This window comes from Mustela lutreola, chromosome 10 (assembly GCF_030435805.1).
Source record: "Mustela lutreola isolate mMusLut2 chromosome 10, mMusLut2.pri, whole genome shotgun sequence".
Taxonomy (NCBI): domain Eukaryota; kingdom Metazoa; phylum Chordata; class Mammalia; order Carnivora; family Mustelidae; genus Mustela; species Mustela lutreola.
In genome coordinates this window covers 22,935,529-22,951,675 of record NC_081299.1, presented here as the reverse complement: position 1 = coordinate 22,951,675, position 16,147 = coordinate 22,935,529, and the positions used below count along the sequence as shown (strand labels likewise).

Below are 16,147 nucleotides of genomic sequence, written 5' to 3'. Positions count from 1 at the left end.
AGGCTTCCGGTCATGTGTTGTTGAGGTGTATGGGGAGGGGCAGTGCTCTGTAGTCCTGTCACTGGGGCTCAATCTTTTTAGGGAGCCTGTGCTCCTCAACCCCCAATATCACAAGTGCTTCTCATTTGTTTCCTCCCCTTTGTGGTGGGACAGGGTGGGTTGAATAGGCTGGAGTTGTGTATTTCCTGTCCCCAGCTCAGTCAGTCTCTGACGATAACCCAGCAGGTTATGCTAGTTTCCCCAGAGGGCAGGCTTGGTGAAGAACAGAGTGCTCTGGCCTATTTGAGAATGGTTTCTTTCCTCTTCACCTTACTTAAGCCTTTTTCTTATATTTATTGTGGAACCTGGTTGCAGTCTCGGAGGTAAATCTCAAAATATTGTGGGGGTTTTAACTCTCAAGGCTGTCGGTTTCTGAGTTAATAGCAATTTGTCAATGACAGTTTAGGTCTCCTTATGTTTGTCATCCATATTAGAATGGTTTTTTTAGGAGTTTGATTCTGTTTCTCTGTTGATTTGTTACTTCTCCCTAAATGCCTTTATTAAGTGATGAGATTCCTGAAATCTCTTTTATTTTCAAAACTGTGTGTGTTTGTGCCATTCCTTCTTCTTAAGCATGTTCCTTGCTGTTCCCATGCTCTGCAAGACCTGCTGACTTACTTGATTTTCACCTCTTTCCCCATTTCTCCCCTTTCTCAGGCCAGGGAAGAAAGAATTGTTTATGAAATGGTTTAATAAAGAGCAGATGTATGGCTACTTAACTGTTCTCTCTTCTTATAAACCTCCTCTCTTTCTTGATATAACTGAGCCTGAAAATGAGTTTCATTTGGTTGCAGAGGCACTTACTCTGGAGTCGAGTTGTGTCACAGATTCTAGCCATGATCATCTTGGGTTTTGTATCTTTGGGTGAGCATTTTACCTCTTTGGGCCTAAATTATCCGTTACATAAATGGTAATTTAGAACTTCTTTTCCACAATACCAGTAAGAATTCAGTAAAACAGTGTATGGAATACTTCTAGTATAGCACTTGGCATAGGACAAGTGCTCAGTAAATGTTTCACGAATTTTAACATTGAGCCATTTCCTTTTGGTTCCATCACTTTGATTGAGATCCAGATCTTTGAAGCTGGACCCTAGAATTCTGTGGAGAAATCCAAGCTGGGTATCTTTTTGTAGCTGCCATTAAACTCCAGAGCAGACATTAATTACATCTCATGAAGAATTTAATGGACAGATCATGCTGGGTGACTTTTCTCATGGATTCTGAGTTGTTATTCATCTGTGCTCTTTGCGGTTTATTAGGGTGTTTCTTACCTACCTTGCCTTTTTGTTCAAAAAGAGTGGGGTTAAATAACACACAAAAAGGGTGTTTTGTTTTGTTTTGTTTTGTTTTAAATAGTGTAAAGTTAAAAAAAAAACCATTGTAAAAAAACTAAGAATATTGAAAATACATTCTCATGGGTTTTTTTTTACTCTGCTTTACATTTTGATAAGCTTTTTGGTCTTACCTTCTATTTTATCTCTGTGTTATCTTCTAGAGATTCACAATTATTTTTCCCTTGTCATCGGTTCAGTCATTACTATCCGTGGCATGAAAGTTGTTGCTACTGCAATCATTTCAGGCTCTGTCCCAAAAGAAGGTGTTAAGAGCTGCCCATTCCGGATGCAGAACTTGAAAACCTTCCACTGCAAAGCATATGTCCTTTTTCCCGACTCCTTATGTCTCTCCTCGGCCTAGGGTGCCTTAGTGATTTTCAATTTCTGTTTAGTGGCAAAAGCATTCCTTCGAAGCTTTTTGGGAAGCTCTTTATATAAAACAGACCAATCTGGGTACTCTTGATTTGTTTCTCTTTTCCTTTTTTAAGGAAGGGTTTCTGATGGGAATGAGATTATTCTACTCATGGCAGGAATCTCCCCAGAGCTCAGACGGAAAATGACCTGAGGTCTCTGTGCGATGTGTGTTTTCGGATTCCTGGTGCTCAGGTGCTGGGTCATAGGACAGGCACTCTCTCATCTTTTCCTGATTAACGGCTGTGCTCACTATTGCTCCGTTATTGCTAGCAGTGCCCTGTCAGTGGGTCCAAGCATTTCCCCTTTTCTTTGTGCAGAAGTTTCTTTCCGTCATGGTGAGTTGGCCTTATAAAAACTGTGACACTAATAGAATCGAATCTTAACACCGAAGGAGTAGATTTGAAACAAAATCAGAAATGGTGCAGGCTTTCATGTGTGGGATGCTTTTTCCCTCTCTTGAACAGAATTCCTTAAGAGTGAGTCTTGAGTTGTCCTGTTCTGTAACCAACAGGAGGCCTCACCAACGGCAGTGGGAGATACATCTCTGCCGCGCCAGGCGCTGAAGCCAAGTACCGCAGTGCGAGCAGTGCCTCCAGCCTCTTCAGCCCCAGCAGCACTCTGTTTGCTTCCTCCCGGTTGCGGTACGGAATGTCTGATGTCATGCCCTCCGGCAGGAGCAGACTTCTGGAGGATTTCCGAAATAACCGGTACCCCAATTTACAACTACGGGAGATCGCTGGGCATATAATGGAGTTTTCCCAAGACCAGCATGGGTCCAGGTGAGGACTTGGCTTTGGCACTTAAGGTAACTGAAATCTTAATGCCTTAAAATTCCATGCCTCAGATAAGGTATACACTAAGTAAATAGCCATAAAGTAATTGAAACAAAGTTTGCCTCTTAGTATGCTTCCTGTTATTTATTTCGGAGGGATGTGGGCAGATGGGGCTCATTAGATACACAGGTGATTGAAAAGAGCCCTTTAGTAATCCAGATCACATGCTTCATCCAAACCTTTTTATCTTACTGTAATGTTCCTAGTTCATGGGAACCTTCCAGAGTGTCTATTTAAGGAATTTAAGGAACAGAAACACTAACACAAAGATATATGCACACTTCTGCTACTTTAATCACTGTTAAGAGTCTTGCTCTCTCTCTCTCTCTCTTTTTTTTTTAAATTTCACTTATTTGAGAGCACAAGTGGGGGGAGGGGCAGAGGGAGAAGCAAGACTCCTTGCTGAGCAGGGAGCCCAACATGGAGCTCAATCCCAGGACCCTGAGATCATGACCCGAGCTGAAGGCAGACGCTCAGCTGACTGAGCCACCCAGGCGCCCCAAGAGTCTTGCTTTTAAGGAGACATTATTCATATGTAAGTTTGGATATCTGCTGGCTCAGGAGTAAGATAGCTCCACCACTTTTCTGTGTCATTCCACTCTGTAGAAATGAGAGTCTACATAGAGGTGAGAGAGAAGAAGCTACTATAAAACACAGAATCTGCTTTGGCTTATCCCTCTCCATTTGCCTGTTCCAGTGGCCTTTGCAGAACGGGACCACCCTGGTCCTGGGGGAAAAAGCCTAATTATTGTGACGTCCATCACCCATCCTTTCATATTTGTTTCTGCTTCTCTTTCTTGCTTTCTGTGCCCACTGAAACAGCTTCTAAGGAACGCATCTCCTCTTGGAATTCTGCCATCTTGCTACTGGGCAAGGATTTCTCATATTTGGATCCTGTGGACCAGATTGAGAGACAAAACTTTTTCTTATATGGTTATCTGAACTGAAAACCACAAACTGAGTACTACTTCAGAAAACACTGCAGGCATAAATCATAACTCTTCATATCATGAATGAGTACTGCTTCATATTCACATGAGTTAAAGAAGATACTAAGGGCTATAGGCGTTGAGTTTATTGATGTAGGGCTGGTTTCTAAAAGAGAAGGTCAGGTAGAGTTCTCCCTGAGTTACGGCCACCTTCACCCCCCTTTCCCTGCCCACCTGCTTGTCTCCCCCTCATCCCACACACAAATACAGTTTAGTTGTATGTAATGAAATATACTAAAGTGTAAATATATTTTAGAAGTTCAGTGAAGTTAGGGGTACTTCACACTATAATTTTTTTTCCTTTTCAGAGAAAAGGAAATGAAGTGAGCTCAAGTAATTCATTTAATAACAGTTGTTTGTGTGTGTGCCCGTATATATCGGCGCCTGCACAGGCACATGTGCGGTTTCAGAACGGATACATTATATAAGTTGAACTAATCCTTACTGATTTCCAAGTCTTTCTGAGATGCTAGGATTGCCATTTTTACTTTATACTTCAGATTCATTCAGCTGAAACTAGAACGAGCCACGCCAGCTGAACGCCAGCTTGTCTTCAATGAAATCCTCCAGGCCGCTTACCAGCTAATGGTGGATGTATTTGGAAATTACGTCATTCAGAAGTTCTTTGAAGTAAGCTTTGTTCTTTATATTCTTTGACGTTAGAGAATCTCTGGAGCATTTTGATTTTCATTAGCTGTTTTTAGAATGGCAGTCTCATCCCAGTCCTCAACATGAAGTGTGTGTGGTCTTTTTGAAGAGCTTTTAAATGTTTCTCCAAGTTACAAGCAGCAGTATGTCATTGAAATACCCAAGCAGATGTGCCAGTCTATTTTAGGAATGTGTTTGGAGAACCACTGTCCCTATTTAGGATCCAGCACATTATTTCTGATTGTTATGATAGATTAACTAAATATGTCTTTTTAGAGGAAATAATCCTCGTAAGATAATTTTAGCAGGATCATGATAAAATGTTCTAAAAAATGGATTTTTAGGATTCCTGGAGAGTTATCTTTGAATGTCAACTGTAGTGTTTTTCATCATAAACTACAGTCACAAGGATTGTTAAATGCTTCTTTTTAGATGATCCTTCAGTTTCCTCTTTTACTTCTGTTATTATGAATAATGTCTACTGTTGTTGCTGTTGCTTTTGGAAAGGATTAACGAGATTGCTGGATTAATGTCTGTAAATGGCAGAAAGGCAGGGATTTTTTTGTTATGTTCTTGTAACCCTGGTGTGCCAGTATCAGCAATTTTAAGTCCTAAATCCAGAAAGGATTTGAGAGGAAGAACTTGGAATAGGGGAAAATGCTGGAACTGCATATTACCTGCTCCAAAATAGAAGAAATTTGTCAGTTTTGTACATCTTGCTTAGTTCATTTTGTGTGAGATGTAAAAATGGCTCACTCACCGCCTTTGTATTCCTATCTTCTCACAAAGACTGAACTTCTTTGACTTTTTTTTTTAATTAAAGATTTTATTTATTCATTTGAGAGACAGAGAGAGCACAAGCAGGGGGAGAGGCAGAGGCAGAGGGACAGGGAGAAGGAGATTCCCTGCTGAGCCAGGAGCTCAATAAGGGGCTCGATCCCAGAACCTGTAGATCATGATCTGAGTTGAAGGCAGGTGTTTAACTATCTGAGCCATCCAGGTGCCCCAGCTCTTTGACTCTTAACTCTTCAGTGATACACTAAGAAGCCAGCATATTTGTAACGTTTCAGTTTACTGAGATTTTGTGATTAAATTCTGAGCAAAGTGGAAGTGCAGTGACTTTTTTTTTTTTTTTTTTTTTAAGATTTTATTTATTTATTTGTAAGAGAGAGAGAGTGAGAGTGAGCACAGGCAGACAGAGTGGAAGGCAGAGTCAGAGGGAGAAGCAGGCTCCCTGCGGAGCAAGGAGCCCGATGCGGGACTCGATCCCAGGACGCTGGGATCATGACCTGAGCCGAAGGCAGCTGCTTAACCAACTGAGCCACCCAGGCGTCCCAGTGCAGTGACTTTTAAGGGAAGTTTGTTTCATAAACACATCTGTCATCTTTGTGGTCTATATTAACAGTAAGAATTGTTATTACTTTAGTTCTTATAACAAAGAGTAACCTTTTTGTGGTCCCTGTAAAATTACCGTAATACTTGGTAGCAAGTATTGCTTGGAAGGTTAGAGTGAATAACCATGGTATCTTTTTAATTTGAATGTTTGCACTTTTTAAATTGATCCAGTATTTGAGGGGCAACTATCAGTCAAAATCAGCTTGTGGAATAAGCAAAAACTGAGGGTGCTGTACTCTAGATATGGTCTGTTTCTAAAAATTCAGAGAAAGATCTGAGAAACTTTATGATGATTCTTGTTTCTGAAATGCGTCTCTTGAATTGGTAAAGTAATACCAGTGGCTTTTGATCCTGTGCATCTTCCCCCTAAAATTTCACTTAAAATGTAAGATCCTCAATAAAAACAAGAAATGAACAGAAAATGACTTATAATTTTGACTTTAGAATGTCTTTTCACCACCCTCTTGTCCCAGATAGAATGTGGAACTCTCCAGCTTCAGTGCTGGTCATGTGCTGGCTCAGATGGCTGAATGAAGAGGGGATGATAACTGTAGGTTAGAGAACTTGCCTGGTGCACACAGCATCCCTGGTCGGTAGTTCTCTTGTGTGGAAGCTGATGATGTATACAGTCTCCTCCTGTCTCATGATTATGTTATTCCAATGAACATAAAAAACCAGGAATGGGAAATCCTTGTAGGAAGAGTTTTAACATTTTTGCAGCATTACCTCTAAATGATTCTACTAACTCCCCCTGGACTGTGTTGCCCTATATAGAGAGAACATTCCAGTGCTTAGAGTGACGTAAAATCCTAATTCAAAACACAATGTCTGTATGTTAAGATTTCATGTGGGTGAGAGAAGACCTTTCTCACCCATGGGCCTCAGACACCTGAGAGCTATAGATTTGCTCCAGGAAGTGCGTGACTCTTTCCCATACATTCACTAAGGTTCCAATAAACAGTGTTGCCCACATGTATTACTATTTTTAGAATAAATGTAAATGCTCTTATATTTAATGGGAATATAGATTCCTAGCATTAGTGAATTAATGGCAATTTTGAGGAATTACGTATTTGTTTAACATACAATAATGATGAAACTGCTGCTGTTGGATACGTGAGAAGTTTTTCAACATAAAATGGGTTCCTTATAGTTAGAGGCTGAGAACTCTGGCTTGAAAAAACAAAGTTTTTGAACAAAAAGGTTTAGTTAATTAATCATAGGGTGACAAGGCTAAAAGAAGTTGTGCCAGTGGTTGATACAGAATAGTGGATGCTTTGCTTTCTCTGGTTTCTTTCCTACTACCTAAGTAATGGTATTCACCCACACACTGTGTCTAGTTTGGCAGCCTTGAACAGAAGCTGGCTTTGGCAGAACGCATTCGAGGCCACGTCCTGTCACTGGCACTGCAGATGTATGGCTGCCGTGTTATCCAGAAAGCTCTTGAATTTATTCCCTCAGACCAGCAGGTAATTGTAAGTTTCCCCTTTAACTTTTCTCTTGGTGTTCGATGTTTCTCCATGGCACATGTAGTGAACCTGTAAATTTGTCAGTCTTTAGTTTTCTTGTATGGTGGTGTTTTTGTTTTTGTTTTTTTTCGGGGGGGGGTGCTTGTGTCTGCCTTTCTGTGCATGGCACGCATGAACTGTGCAATTAAATGTGTAAATTTACAGTAGATCGAGTGTCTTATGTTAAAGCTGTTGATTTCAAACACTTTTCTCATTGGCCAGTCTAGTAAGTACAATTTTACAGGTGGGTGTTTTGTATGACAAGAATTAAAGCAGGCTAAAATGCTAGACCTGACCACTCCTACAAATCAAACTTAGGTGATCTTGCCCACTTACAATTTTCCTCCACTTCTTCCTTATTCATTCCAACACCTTGCACCGAGAGAGTGTCTGCCCAGTGCCTGGCCCGGTGCTCACTATGTGCCAGGCACTCTGGTGCCCACTCTGTGCCTGGTGCCCACTCTGTGCCAGCACGAAGATTAGTCGCTGCCCACAGAGCACTGTGTGGGGAAAAGCCATGGAAAGCACTGGTGAGCCCGTGAGAGCACGTGCTCAAGGCTTCTCGGGAGGCTCTGCGGGAGGGGAAGTCCAGGCTGAGGGGGAGTGAGGAGGAGAGACAGAGATCCGGGCTGTTAGGTGCCATGTGTGGGGCCGACACCAGCCGGACACCGAATGCACCTGAAGCCACCCATGGCTTCTGGAACAGTCGCAGGGCCGGTCCAGCCAGCCTCCCTCCCACGCAGCCCCCTGGGCTCGGGAAACAAAACACACACGGGCAGGCACGCTGCCGCTGTGTTTGTGCCAGGCAGCGCCGCGAGCCCCAGCTGCTCCCGACCTGAACCCTCGGTGTTTAGGCTCTGGACTCCCTCTGCCCTTCTCAGGGGAGGTGTTGGGCACGGTCTGGCGATGATGAGCCGCTTGCCCTCACTGAGAACAAAGTTCGGTAATGAGAATCTTTGTTATGGACTCAAGTTCTGAGCCAGACGAGGCCCCCATCACCTCCAGTTCAAAACACAGCACTGCAGTGGTGTTGGCAATGGTCCCCGAAGGCTGGGGGAGTCCAGAGTCCTTCCAGCTGTGAGGCTCGCAGATGCGCGTGTCAAGACGCTGGGGAGGGCAGCGTGTTTCGAGACCGCGGGGTTCATCAGCGCTCCGCACTGGCAGTGCAGCGGCCCGGCGTGGCGACACCAGCACCATGTGAGGAGTCAGGAGCACGGCCAGAGCCGCTGCTCTTCTTCCCCTAATGCTCAGATGGTTATCCGTTTTCATTTTCCATGGATTTTTCATGGATGAAAACTTCGCAGTTGAATTTTTTCCTCTTAGATTTTCTCGTTTCTTTTGAACATGGAAGTTTCTTCCTTTTTTTGACTATAATGCTTACTTGCTCAGAAAAGCAAGAGGAATATTAGTTTCTCTCAGTCTTTGCCTCTGTCTTAAATTGTTGATTTAGTCTCCATTTTTTCAGATTTTACTGTTTGCTCTTTTCTGATTAGACGGCTGTGCTGTAGTAGTTTTTCACTTCCTTTCTCTCTTCCTGAGGTGTGCTTTTCTATCCCACATTCCTGTGTATTTTTTCCTGGTCTGGTTTCTTTGTCTACCTTGTTCGGGGCCTGGTATGATTCTTCTTATTATGGGTATTTTACTGTTTTCTAGATGGAAGTTTATTATTTTCAGTGAAATTAACTCCTCTCCAGTGGGATTTTTAACCTCTTTGGGCTCCAGAACATACGCAAGGAAGCCACCTCCCCTTTATTTTGATTAAAAATGTTCCAGTCTTTCTGTTTATATATTCTGCATTCTCCACTTAACAGTCCCATAATTATATTTCCAGAATAAATGTTTTCCTGACATTTGATTAATTGCTTTAGGAAACTTTCCTGAGTTTGTTGCCTTCAACTTTTTTAGTCCTTGGTATTATAATCCTGAATTTCTTTAATGGGATAATCTCTTAGTTGCTTTGTCATAGTCCACATCTCAGAGGTTTAAGATGTTCTTCTCATGAATGTCACCATTGTGGAGTGGCTTGTAGTTTCTTCCATAAATACATATTCAGTACAAGGGAGCGAATAGACAGGGATGGGATACAGCAAAGAGATTGGGCAGCAGGTGCCAGAGCCCAGCCATTGTGCGGATATTCCGCATCAAGGAAGGGATTCTGTGAAAATCTCAATGTCTTGTTTCCTATACCCTTGTCATCTCCACTCTTACCCTGCTTGCACACACTCGCACGGTCAGTCTCGCACTCCCACAGCACCAGTATCTGGTCTTTTCCTGTATTCCCTGAATAAATGCACAAGCCTCATGCACTTGGCCAGCTCCATGTCTGGTCTTCTGTATTCCCAGGCAGTATTGTCCCTGCTGTCCTAGCTGTCACTGGCCTGGTGGAAAGATCACGTTGGAGTTCCAGACCTGGGTTAGAATCTGGGTCAGTGGCTATCTGCATTCTTGGCCGCACTGGTTACTTACTCCCTCTCTCAGTCTCCGTCACCTCCCTCATATATGTATGTGGAGGGTATGTGCAGGATAATATATAGCTGACTGACAGGTGCTTTCCTCACCCACATTATTTTGCCACACAGGTACCAGATCACTTGGGTTTGCATCTTGGCAGTATAGGTCTGTGATTTTAGCAAGTCAAAGAATTTGTGCCTTGGTTTCCTCATCTATAGTAGTGTCCAGGTCATAGGATTGTTACGAGGATTCACTGAGTCATAACACATTAAGCACTTACAGATATGTCTAGCCTATAGTTAGCTGTAGATCAACTCTTCTCATTATTAATAACATGTACTTTACAGGGTTATCATGTTAAGAACATGATCAATTATATGTGAACTTCTCTAGTATCGTGTATATCATATAGATTGCTTTCTACAGATGTCTCCATTTTGAAAAAGTCTCTGAGGTTTTTTGCAAGTTAGAGAACTTTTTTAAAACCCAGGTTACTGTTACAGGAAGTTTGCTAATCCATGGAAACACTGCTGTCCTCATTTGGAGCTGCTGTGTTGTTGTCATGGTGCCATAACTATGTGGTTCTACTTCATCATCATAGATTCCCTGCCTAGTGCTTTGTGTTGGATAAGAAGACTGTTCATTGTCCGGGTGTTTGGCTTGCTGTGATTCTGGTGGTGCTTTTCTTTCCTTGTCTTCTAATAGAACGAGATGGTTCGGGAGCTAGATGGCCACGTCCTGAAGTGTGTGAAAGACCAGAATGGTAATCACGTGGTTCAGAAATGCATCGAATGTGTGCAGCCCCAGTCTTTGCAGTTTATCATTGATGCATTTAAGGGGCAGGTAAGTGACTTAAGAAAGAAACAAAGGAAACAAGTGTTTGGGTGTCTCTACGCCCAGAGAAGAAGGTAGCATTAGGGGGCTGTCCCCACATGGCCAAACCACCAGAGATAGCCTCTTGTTTGTCCTGTTTACCTGTATGTCATAAGAACCTCTTTGCTCTTAGCATCAGCTTCCAGGTAGAGCTGATATTTTCTTACATCATTTTTCCAGAATTGCCCCTTAATTGGCTATTATCATTAATTTCTCTTCCCTAAAACATCATCTTCACACCCTCCTGAGCTACGTGGAACAAAGAATAAAACACACACCTCCTTGGGTCTGTGAAATTGTTTTTTGTTTTTGTTTTTAAAAGGGAAAACATGGTAAATACCAAGCAGATTTTCACGTGCAGTCATGTGTACCACTAAGCTGAGACTGAAATGGGATTTTAGAGTTGTTTAGTCTTTGGGGTTTGCTCAGTTATGGCAGCGGTAAGGAGATTGAAGGGGTTAACTGGGGGGTTGTTTGGGTTTTCTGAGTTAATGAAAAAAGAGCAGATCTGTTTACTTTAAAAATAAGGACTTAACATTTATCAAAATAGACAACAAGGAAAGTAAAATGACTAAGCTGCCAAAAGGGAGAGAATATTTTCAAGATGAAATTGCTGAAGAATTAATAACAAATATATAATCAACTCCTATAATCAAAGACTACCATACAAATTAGTGCAAAAATGACCACAAGCACTAACAGACAAAAAGAAACACAAATTGCCAGTAGACAGAAGACAGAATGATTCCATTAGTAATCAGGAAGATGCAGAATAAGGGTACAGGTAATAGACCACTGTTCCCCTGTTGGTCGGCCGCTGTGTCCTGGCAAAACTGTGGGATCTGATCACTGTTAGTGGGAATAGACATTAGCACAGCCATTTGGAAAATCATTTTGCGACATCCTTCAAAGTTCAGCACACGTATTTCCTGTGACCAGGCATTCCTAGCCTAGGTGGATACTGGGAGACATAACTTCGACATATTGAAAGCAGCCTTATTCTCCTAGGAAAGACTGAATGATCTAGATGTCTGTCAGCGCAGGGTTAGACGAATATTAAAGTAACAAATCAGGTACTTGCCCAGCAGAAGCTCCACAGTAGAAGTAAATACTTCAAACATAATGTTGAGTGAAATAAGTTAATTCATTATAGACTGTGAGTTTTTAGCATTAAAAAAAAAAATTTCTTTAAAGATTTTGTTTATTTGACAGAGACAGACAGTGAGGGAGGGAACACAAGCAGAAGGAGTAGGAGAGGGGGAAGCAGGCTTCCCACTGAGCGGGGATCCCGATGCTGGGCTCGATCCCAAGGCCCTGGGATCTTGACCTGAGCTGAAGGCAGACGCTTAGTGACTGAGCCACCCAGGTGCCCCAGTTTTTAACATTTTTATAAAACAGAGCAGGACCATACTTTATACTGTGGAAGTTAACACAGTTGTACACATACAGCTATGCATTAAAAACCACATGAAAAGCACTTAATGCGCTGACACTTGGCCAGTGTCTAGTAAGTGTGAGCTCTTGTTATTCTTATTATTCCTGTGATGATTTTTTTTTTTTTTAAGATTTGTTTATTAATTTGAGATAGAGAGCAAGTAAGCACACGGGGGGAAGGGCAGAGGGAGAGAATCCTCAAGCAGATCCATGAGATCATGACCTGGGCTGAAACCAAGAGTCAGACGCTCAACCAAATGACCCATCCAGGTGCCCCCTGTGATTATTCTTAATGACAGACTTGAGTGCAGGTTACTCCATGTCATTCTTGCTAGGAATGCCAGAATTGAGAGTGGGTGGTCCAGAGCTGAAGCCTGTGTTCTTATCTCCTCCAGACCCAAGAAAAGAGGAAGAAGCTTTTCTTACTTATTGCTGGAAAACACCCTAATTAAATTTAGAAGATTTGCAATGTGGTTAAGTGAAAGCATTTAGGATTTGATCCCAGCCCTTTCTTTTTCTCTTGTTAACCCTGTTCTTCGACACCGTGGACTCTTAACAAAGTGTGTTTTGTGACTTCGATTAATTCTCTGTCCATTCTAGGCTTCTTGGAAAAGTCCTTTTCAGCTCTGAATTTATGTGCATCTCTAAATTCCTAGGATAGTTATGAAATGGGTTTACACACCTCATTATTTGTAGCGAGAACTCGAATGTGCCACATTTGTAATTTGGCCTTCTGAGTTAGACTGGAACATACTGTCCTGGCTTTGTCAGTTACTGTCTGTGTGGTGGCAGGCACACTGTAGAAACCTCTGGGAGCTGCAGAGCTCTCTTCCGGATGCTGGGAATACTCATCGCTCACTTTCTCTCTGTCTTTGGGAAGATTAACGGAATAATGGATATGAATGACGCCGAGGCATCAAAAGTGGCAACTGTCATTCTTGGCTTTGTTGTTTGTGTTGTCTGTCCTAGGTATTTGCTTTGTCCACGCACCCTTACGGCTGCCGAGTGATTCAGAGGATCCTGGAGCACTGTCTCCCTGAGCAGACACTCCCTGTCTTAGAGGAGCTTCACCAGCACACAGAGCAGCTTGTGCAGGTAGTGGAGTTGCCAGTAGAGTAACTGCAAACACCTGTGGGCTCGTGCAGGCCCAGACCTTGTGTGTTTTCTCAGCACAGGTATCCGTTCCAGAAGAGTCAATGTTAATGTGTTTAAAATGCCCATTGGCTTTGGAGCAGGTTCTCATTTATACCGTCCTGGTTTGTGCTTTTTGAATATGGTTGAAGAAGAGAGCCCTGGCCTTGGAGTGGAGGGCGCTGCCTGCCAGCCTTCTGCCATGGACAGGCCATTTAACCTCTCTTGGTCTCAGCTTCATCATTGCAACTGAACTAAGTGGATTAGGTGGCTTCTTTTTAGCTTTGGTAGTTTCGTTTCTTTTGCCATTAAACATTTCTCCGCCATCACAATAACCAAGAGAACACTTTCTAAGTGTAGTATTGTACTGAAGCAGCACTTTTGTTGGGAGTTTGTTGTTTGTTTTGGTGGGAGGTGTGATGTTATAAATGTATTACATCCTCATTGTGGAAAAAAATTGGGAGCACAGAAAGTAAGAACAAAAGAAATCATCCATAATCCTGCCATCCAGAAGCAAACACATTTGGGCTTTGCACTTGTTTTTAAAAGTATAAATTTGTACATTTATTTTCTCCAATACTTTTAACCTTAGATGAGTGAATATATCTATCATAGGCTTGTGATGTTATTTAATTAAGTATTGTCTGTTTTGTTGGACATAAACATTGTTTCCCATTTTTCTTAGAGGTAAACTTCTGTTTGAGAGAAAAATAGCTCTTTACTCCCAGCTATGCCTTCCTTTCTTTTTTCTTTTTTTTTTTTTCTTAAGATTTTATTTATTTGAGAGAGAGCATAAGAGGGGAGAAGTTCAGAGGGAGAAGCAGACTCCCCGTGGAGCTTGGAGCCCGATGTGGGATTCGACCCTCGGATTCCAGGATCATGACCTGAGCCAAAAGCAGTTGTCCAATCAACTTAGCCACCCAGACACCCTAGTTTTGTTTTGTTTTTAAAGGAGAGGAGGCCTACTCTTTTGGGCCTAGTAGCTAATAAAGGAAGAACTTAAATAGGACCTTTGGGCATAAATATATAGAGAAATAGTCCATAATCTGGTAAATATTCCTCTTTTGTAATGATAAGGAAAAATTTGTCACTCCCTGTTTATTTTTGAAAGTTCTTAAGTATTCGTTATTATTCAGGTAAACCATCGTGGTGCTGTAAGAAGGAAGGTAGGTGGTGATTAGATGTAAGGATTTAGGTAATTCACAGAACTCACTTTTGCATAAATTTTTTTTCTGTTGTTTCTCGAACAGGATCAATATGGAAATTATGTAATCCAGCATGTATTGGAGCATGGTCGTCCTGAAGATAAAAGTAAAATTGTAGCAGAAATCCGAGGCAATGTACTTGTATTGAGTCAGCACAAATTTGCAAGGTGTGTGCTTTGAATCACATGGACTCCATTTTCCAGAGAAGACGATAAAATAGTATTTCAAGGCTAGAGAGAAGGAGTGAATTTTCATTCTCTTCTTTTTTTACATGTTTCTTTTTCTCCAGGTATACACAGCTTAAAAAGTCCAATGGTTCTATTATAAAGTATAAAATAAAGCAGGTCCCTTAATGTCTCCTCACTCCACTGTGAAATCTGAGCATTATGTTTCTAAAGAACTTAAATCTTACACTGTGGTGAACTAGACATTTTATTAACTTATTTTTTCAGAATTGTGAAATGTTCTTTACTCAGTTTCCTCTCTGGTGCCAAAATGAAGAGGCAGCATATACTGTATCTACATAAACAGTATTCTTAGAGTCTCTTTTCCAGTCTTCATACTGTGTGAGGTCAAGAATAAAATGGGCTAGTTATCCCCCGATTGTGAAAAATGTTTTAGGTGACTTACTATTAACAGTGGTTGGAGGAGAAATTGATGGCCCTCCCAAGAGATTAGTGGTATGGTCTAAGTGGAATGTGTGTATCCTACAGTATGTAGTATAGTAGTTTGTATTTTGGGAATATTTTTCTTTGGTTTTTAGGATACACTGCCAAGCAGGTATGACTCTACAGTCTTGATCTTTTTAAATTGCTTGTCTCTAAGTTTTGTAATTTTATAACACTGCGGCATGGAAAGAGAAGAGAAGTAAAAACACTCTTTGATCCAGTGTCTCAGTATCCTGACCAGTTCAGGGTCTCTGTGATCTTGATTTGCCTTTTTTTTTAAAAAAACATTTGGCAGGACCAGGGACTTAGGGGCAGAATCTCTTAGAATTCTTCCTTGGGTCACTATCATCTATTTACTTTTTTTTTCATTGTATTTAATATCTCACTCTTAGGTATAAGTATTAATTAATATTACAGTAGACTTGTGTGTGGTCTGGTAATGACTGAGTAGCTGCTTTGGGCCTAATCCTCCCACAGATAACGACTATAAATTGTGGACAAAATGCCAAAAATCTTCCTGAAGGCATTAAGCCGTTTAAGAGAGTGGCCAAGAACAGGTAGATACCAGAAGGGTTTGGGGGAGGGGAGGGGAGGGGAGGCTTATTGATGACTTGGAAGGACATAATTGCACTGGGGAAATCACCCTGTTCCTCCCCCCCTTCCCCTTTAGATTTTTCTTTTTGTATTGCATTGTATCGAGATATAATTGACAGATAAGTTTGTCAATTATGTAATTGTGTAATTATGTTATTATGTAAGTTTGACATACATGGTGTGTTGGTTTGATACATTCATATACTGCAGTATGATTACTGCAGTAGCATTAGCTAACACCTTTATCATGTCATATAATTATTTTTGTGTGTGTTGAGAACACCATTAAGATCTAGTCTCTAAAAAAAAAAAAAAAGATCTAGTCTCTTAACTATGTTTTGTGATACAGTATCATTGACTATAATAATCAGGAAATTTCCCAGTTTTAATTGGCTTTTAGCCTGTAGGCAGTTCCTGTTCTGCTCTGGGCTTCTAAAGTTGGATTAAAAAATCTCCAGTGTCCCCAGAAGGCAGAGTTAGGGGCAGCCGTGGCAATGAGAGTGACAGAGTGACAGGGCAGAAATTCCAGAAAGTAAGAGAACCAGGGAGGGGAAGGCCCACATTTAATTTCCCAAATATCTGCTTGACTCCTGACCCACATGTGACGGCACAAACTTGAGGCAGGCCAG

The 16,147-nt window shown here is 41.5% G+C and overlaps 1 protein-coding gene and 1 non-coding gene across 14 annotated transcripts in view; both read left to right on the top strand.

Moving 5' to 3' along the window:
• The window catches only part of PUM1 (pumilio RNA binding family member 1), a 141,167-nt gene that overhangs the window by 116,611 nt on the left and 8,409 nt on the right, over positions 1 to 16,147 (top strand). For 9 of the 13 annotated variants that reach the window (XM_059137925.1, XM_059137924.1, XM_059137916.1 and 6 more), the window contains 6 exons: positions 2,301 to 2,568; positions 4,112 to 4,241; positions 6,995 to 7,129; positions 10,319 to 10,456; positions 12,890 to 13,015; positions 14,302 to 14,423. In XM_059137925.1, coding sequence (XP_058993908.1) covers positions 2,301 to 2,568; positions 4,112 to 4,241; positions 6,995 to 7,129; positions 10,319 to 10,456; positions 12,890 to 13,015; positions 14,302 to 14,423 — 919 coding nt within the window. The remainder of the gene's footprint in view (positions 1 to 2,300; positions 2,569 to 4,111; positions 4,242 to 6,994; positions 7,130 to 10,318; positions 10,457 to 12,889; positions 13,016 to 14,301; positions 14,424 to 16,147) is intronic. The other 4 variants (XM_059137927.1, XM_059137920.1, XM_059137923.1 and 1 more) reach the window with 1 other exon arrangement.
• Positions 8,062 to 8,146, top strand: LOC131810694 (small nucleolar RNA SNORD103/SNORD85). The gene has a single exon (XR_009345673.1). It is a non-coding gene; the product is annotated as a small nucleolar RNA SNORD103/SNORD85 (small nucleolar RNA).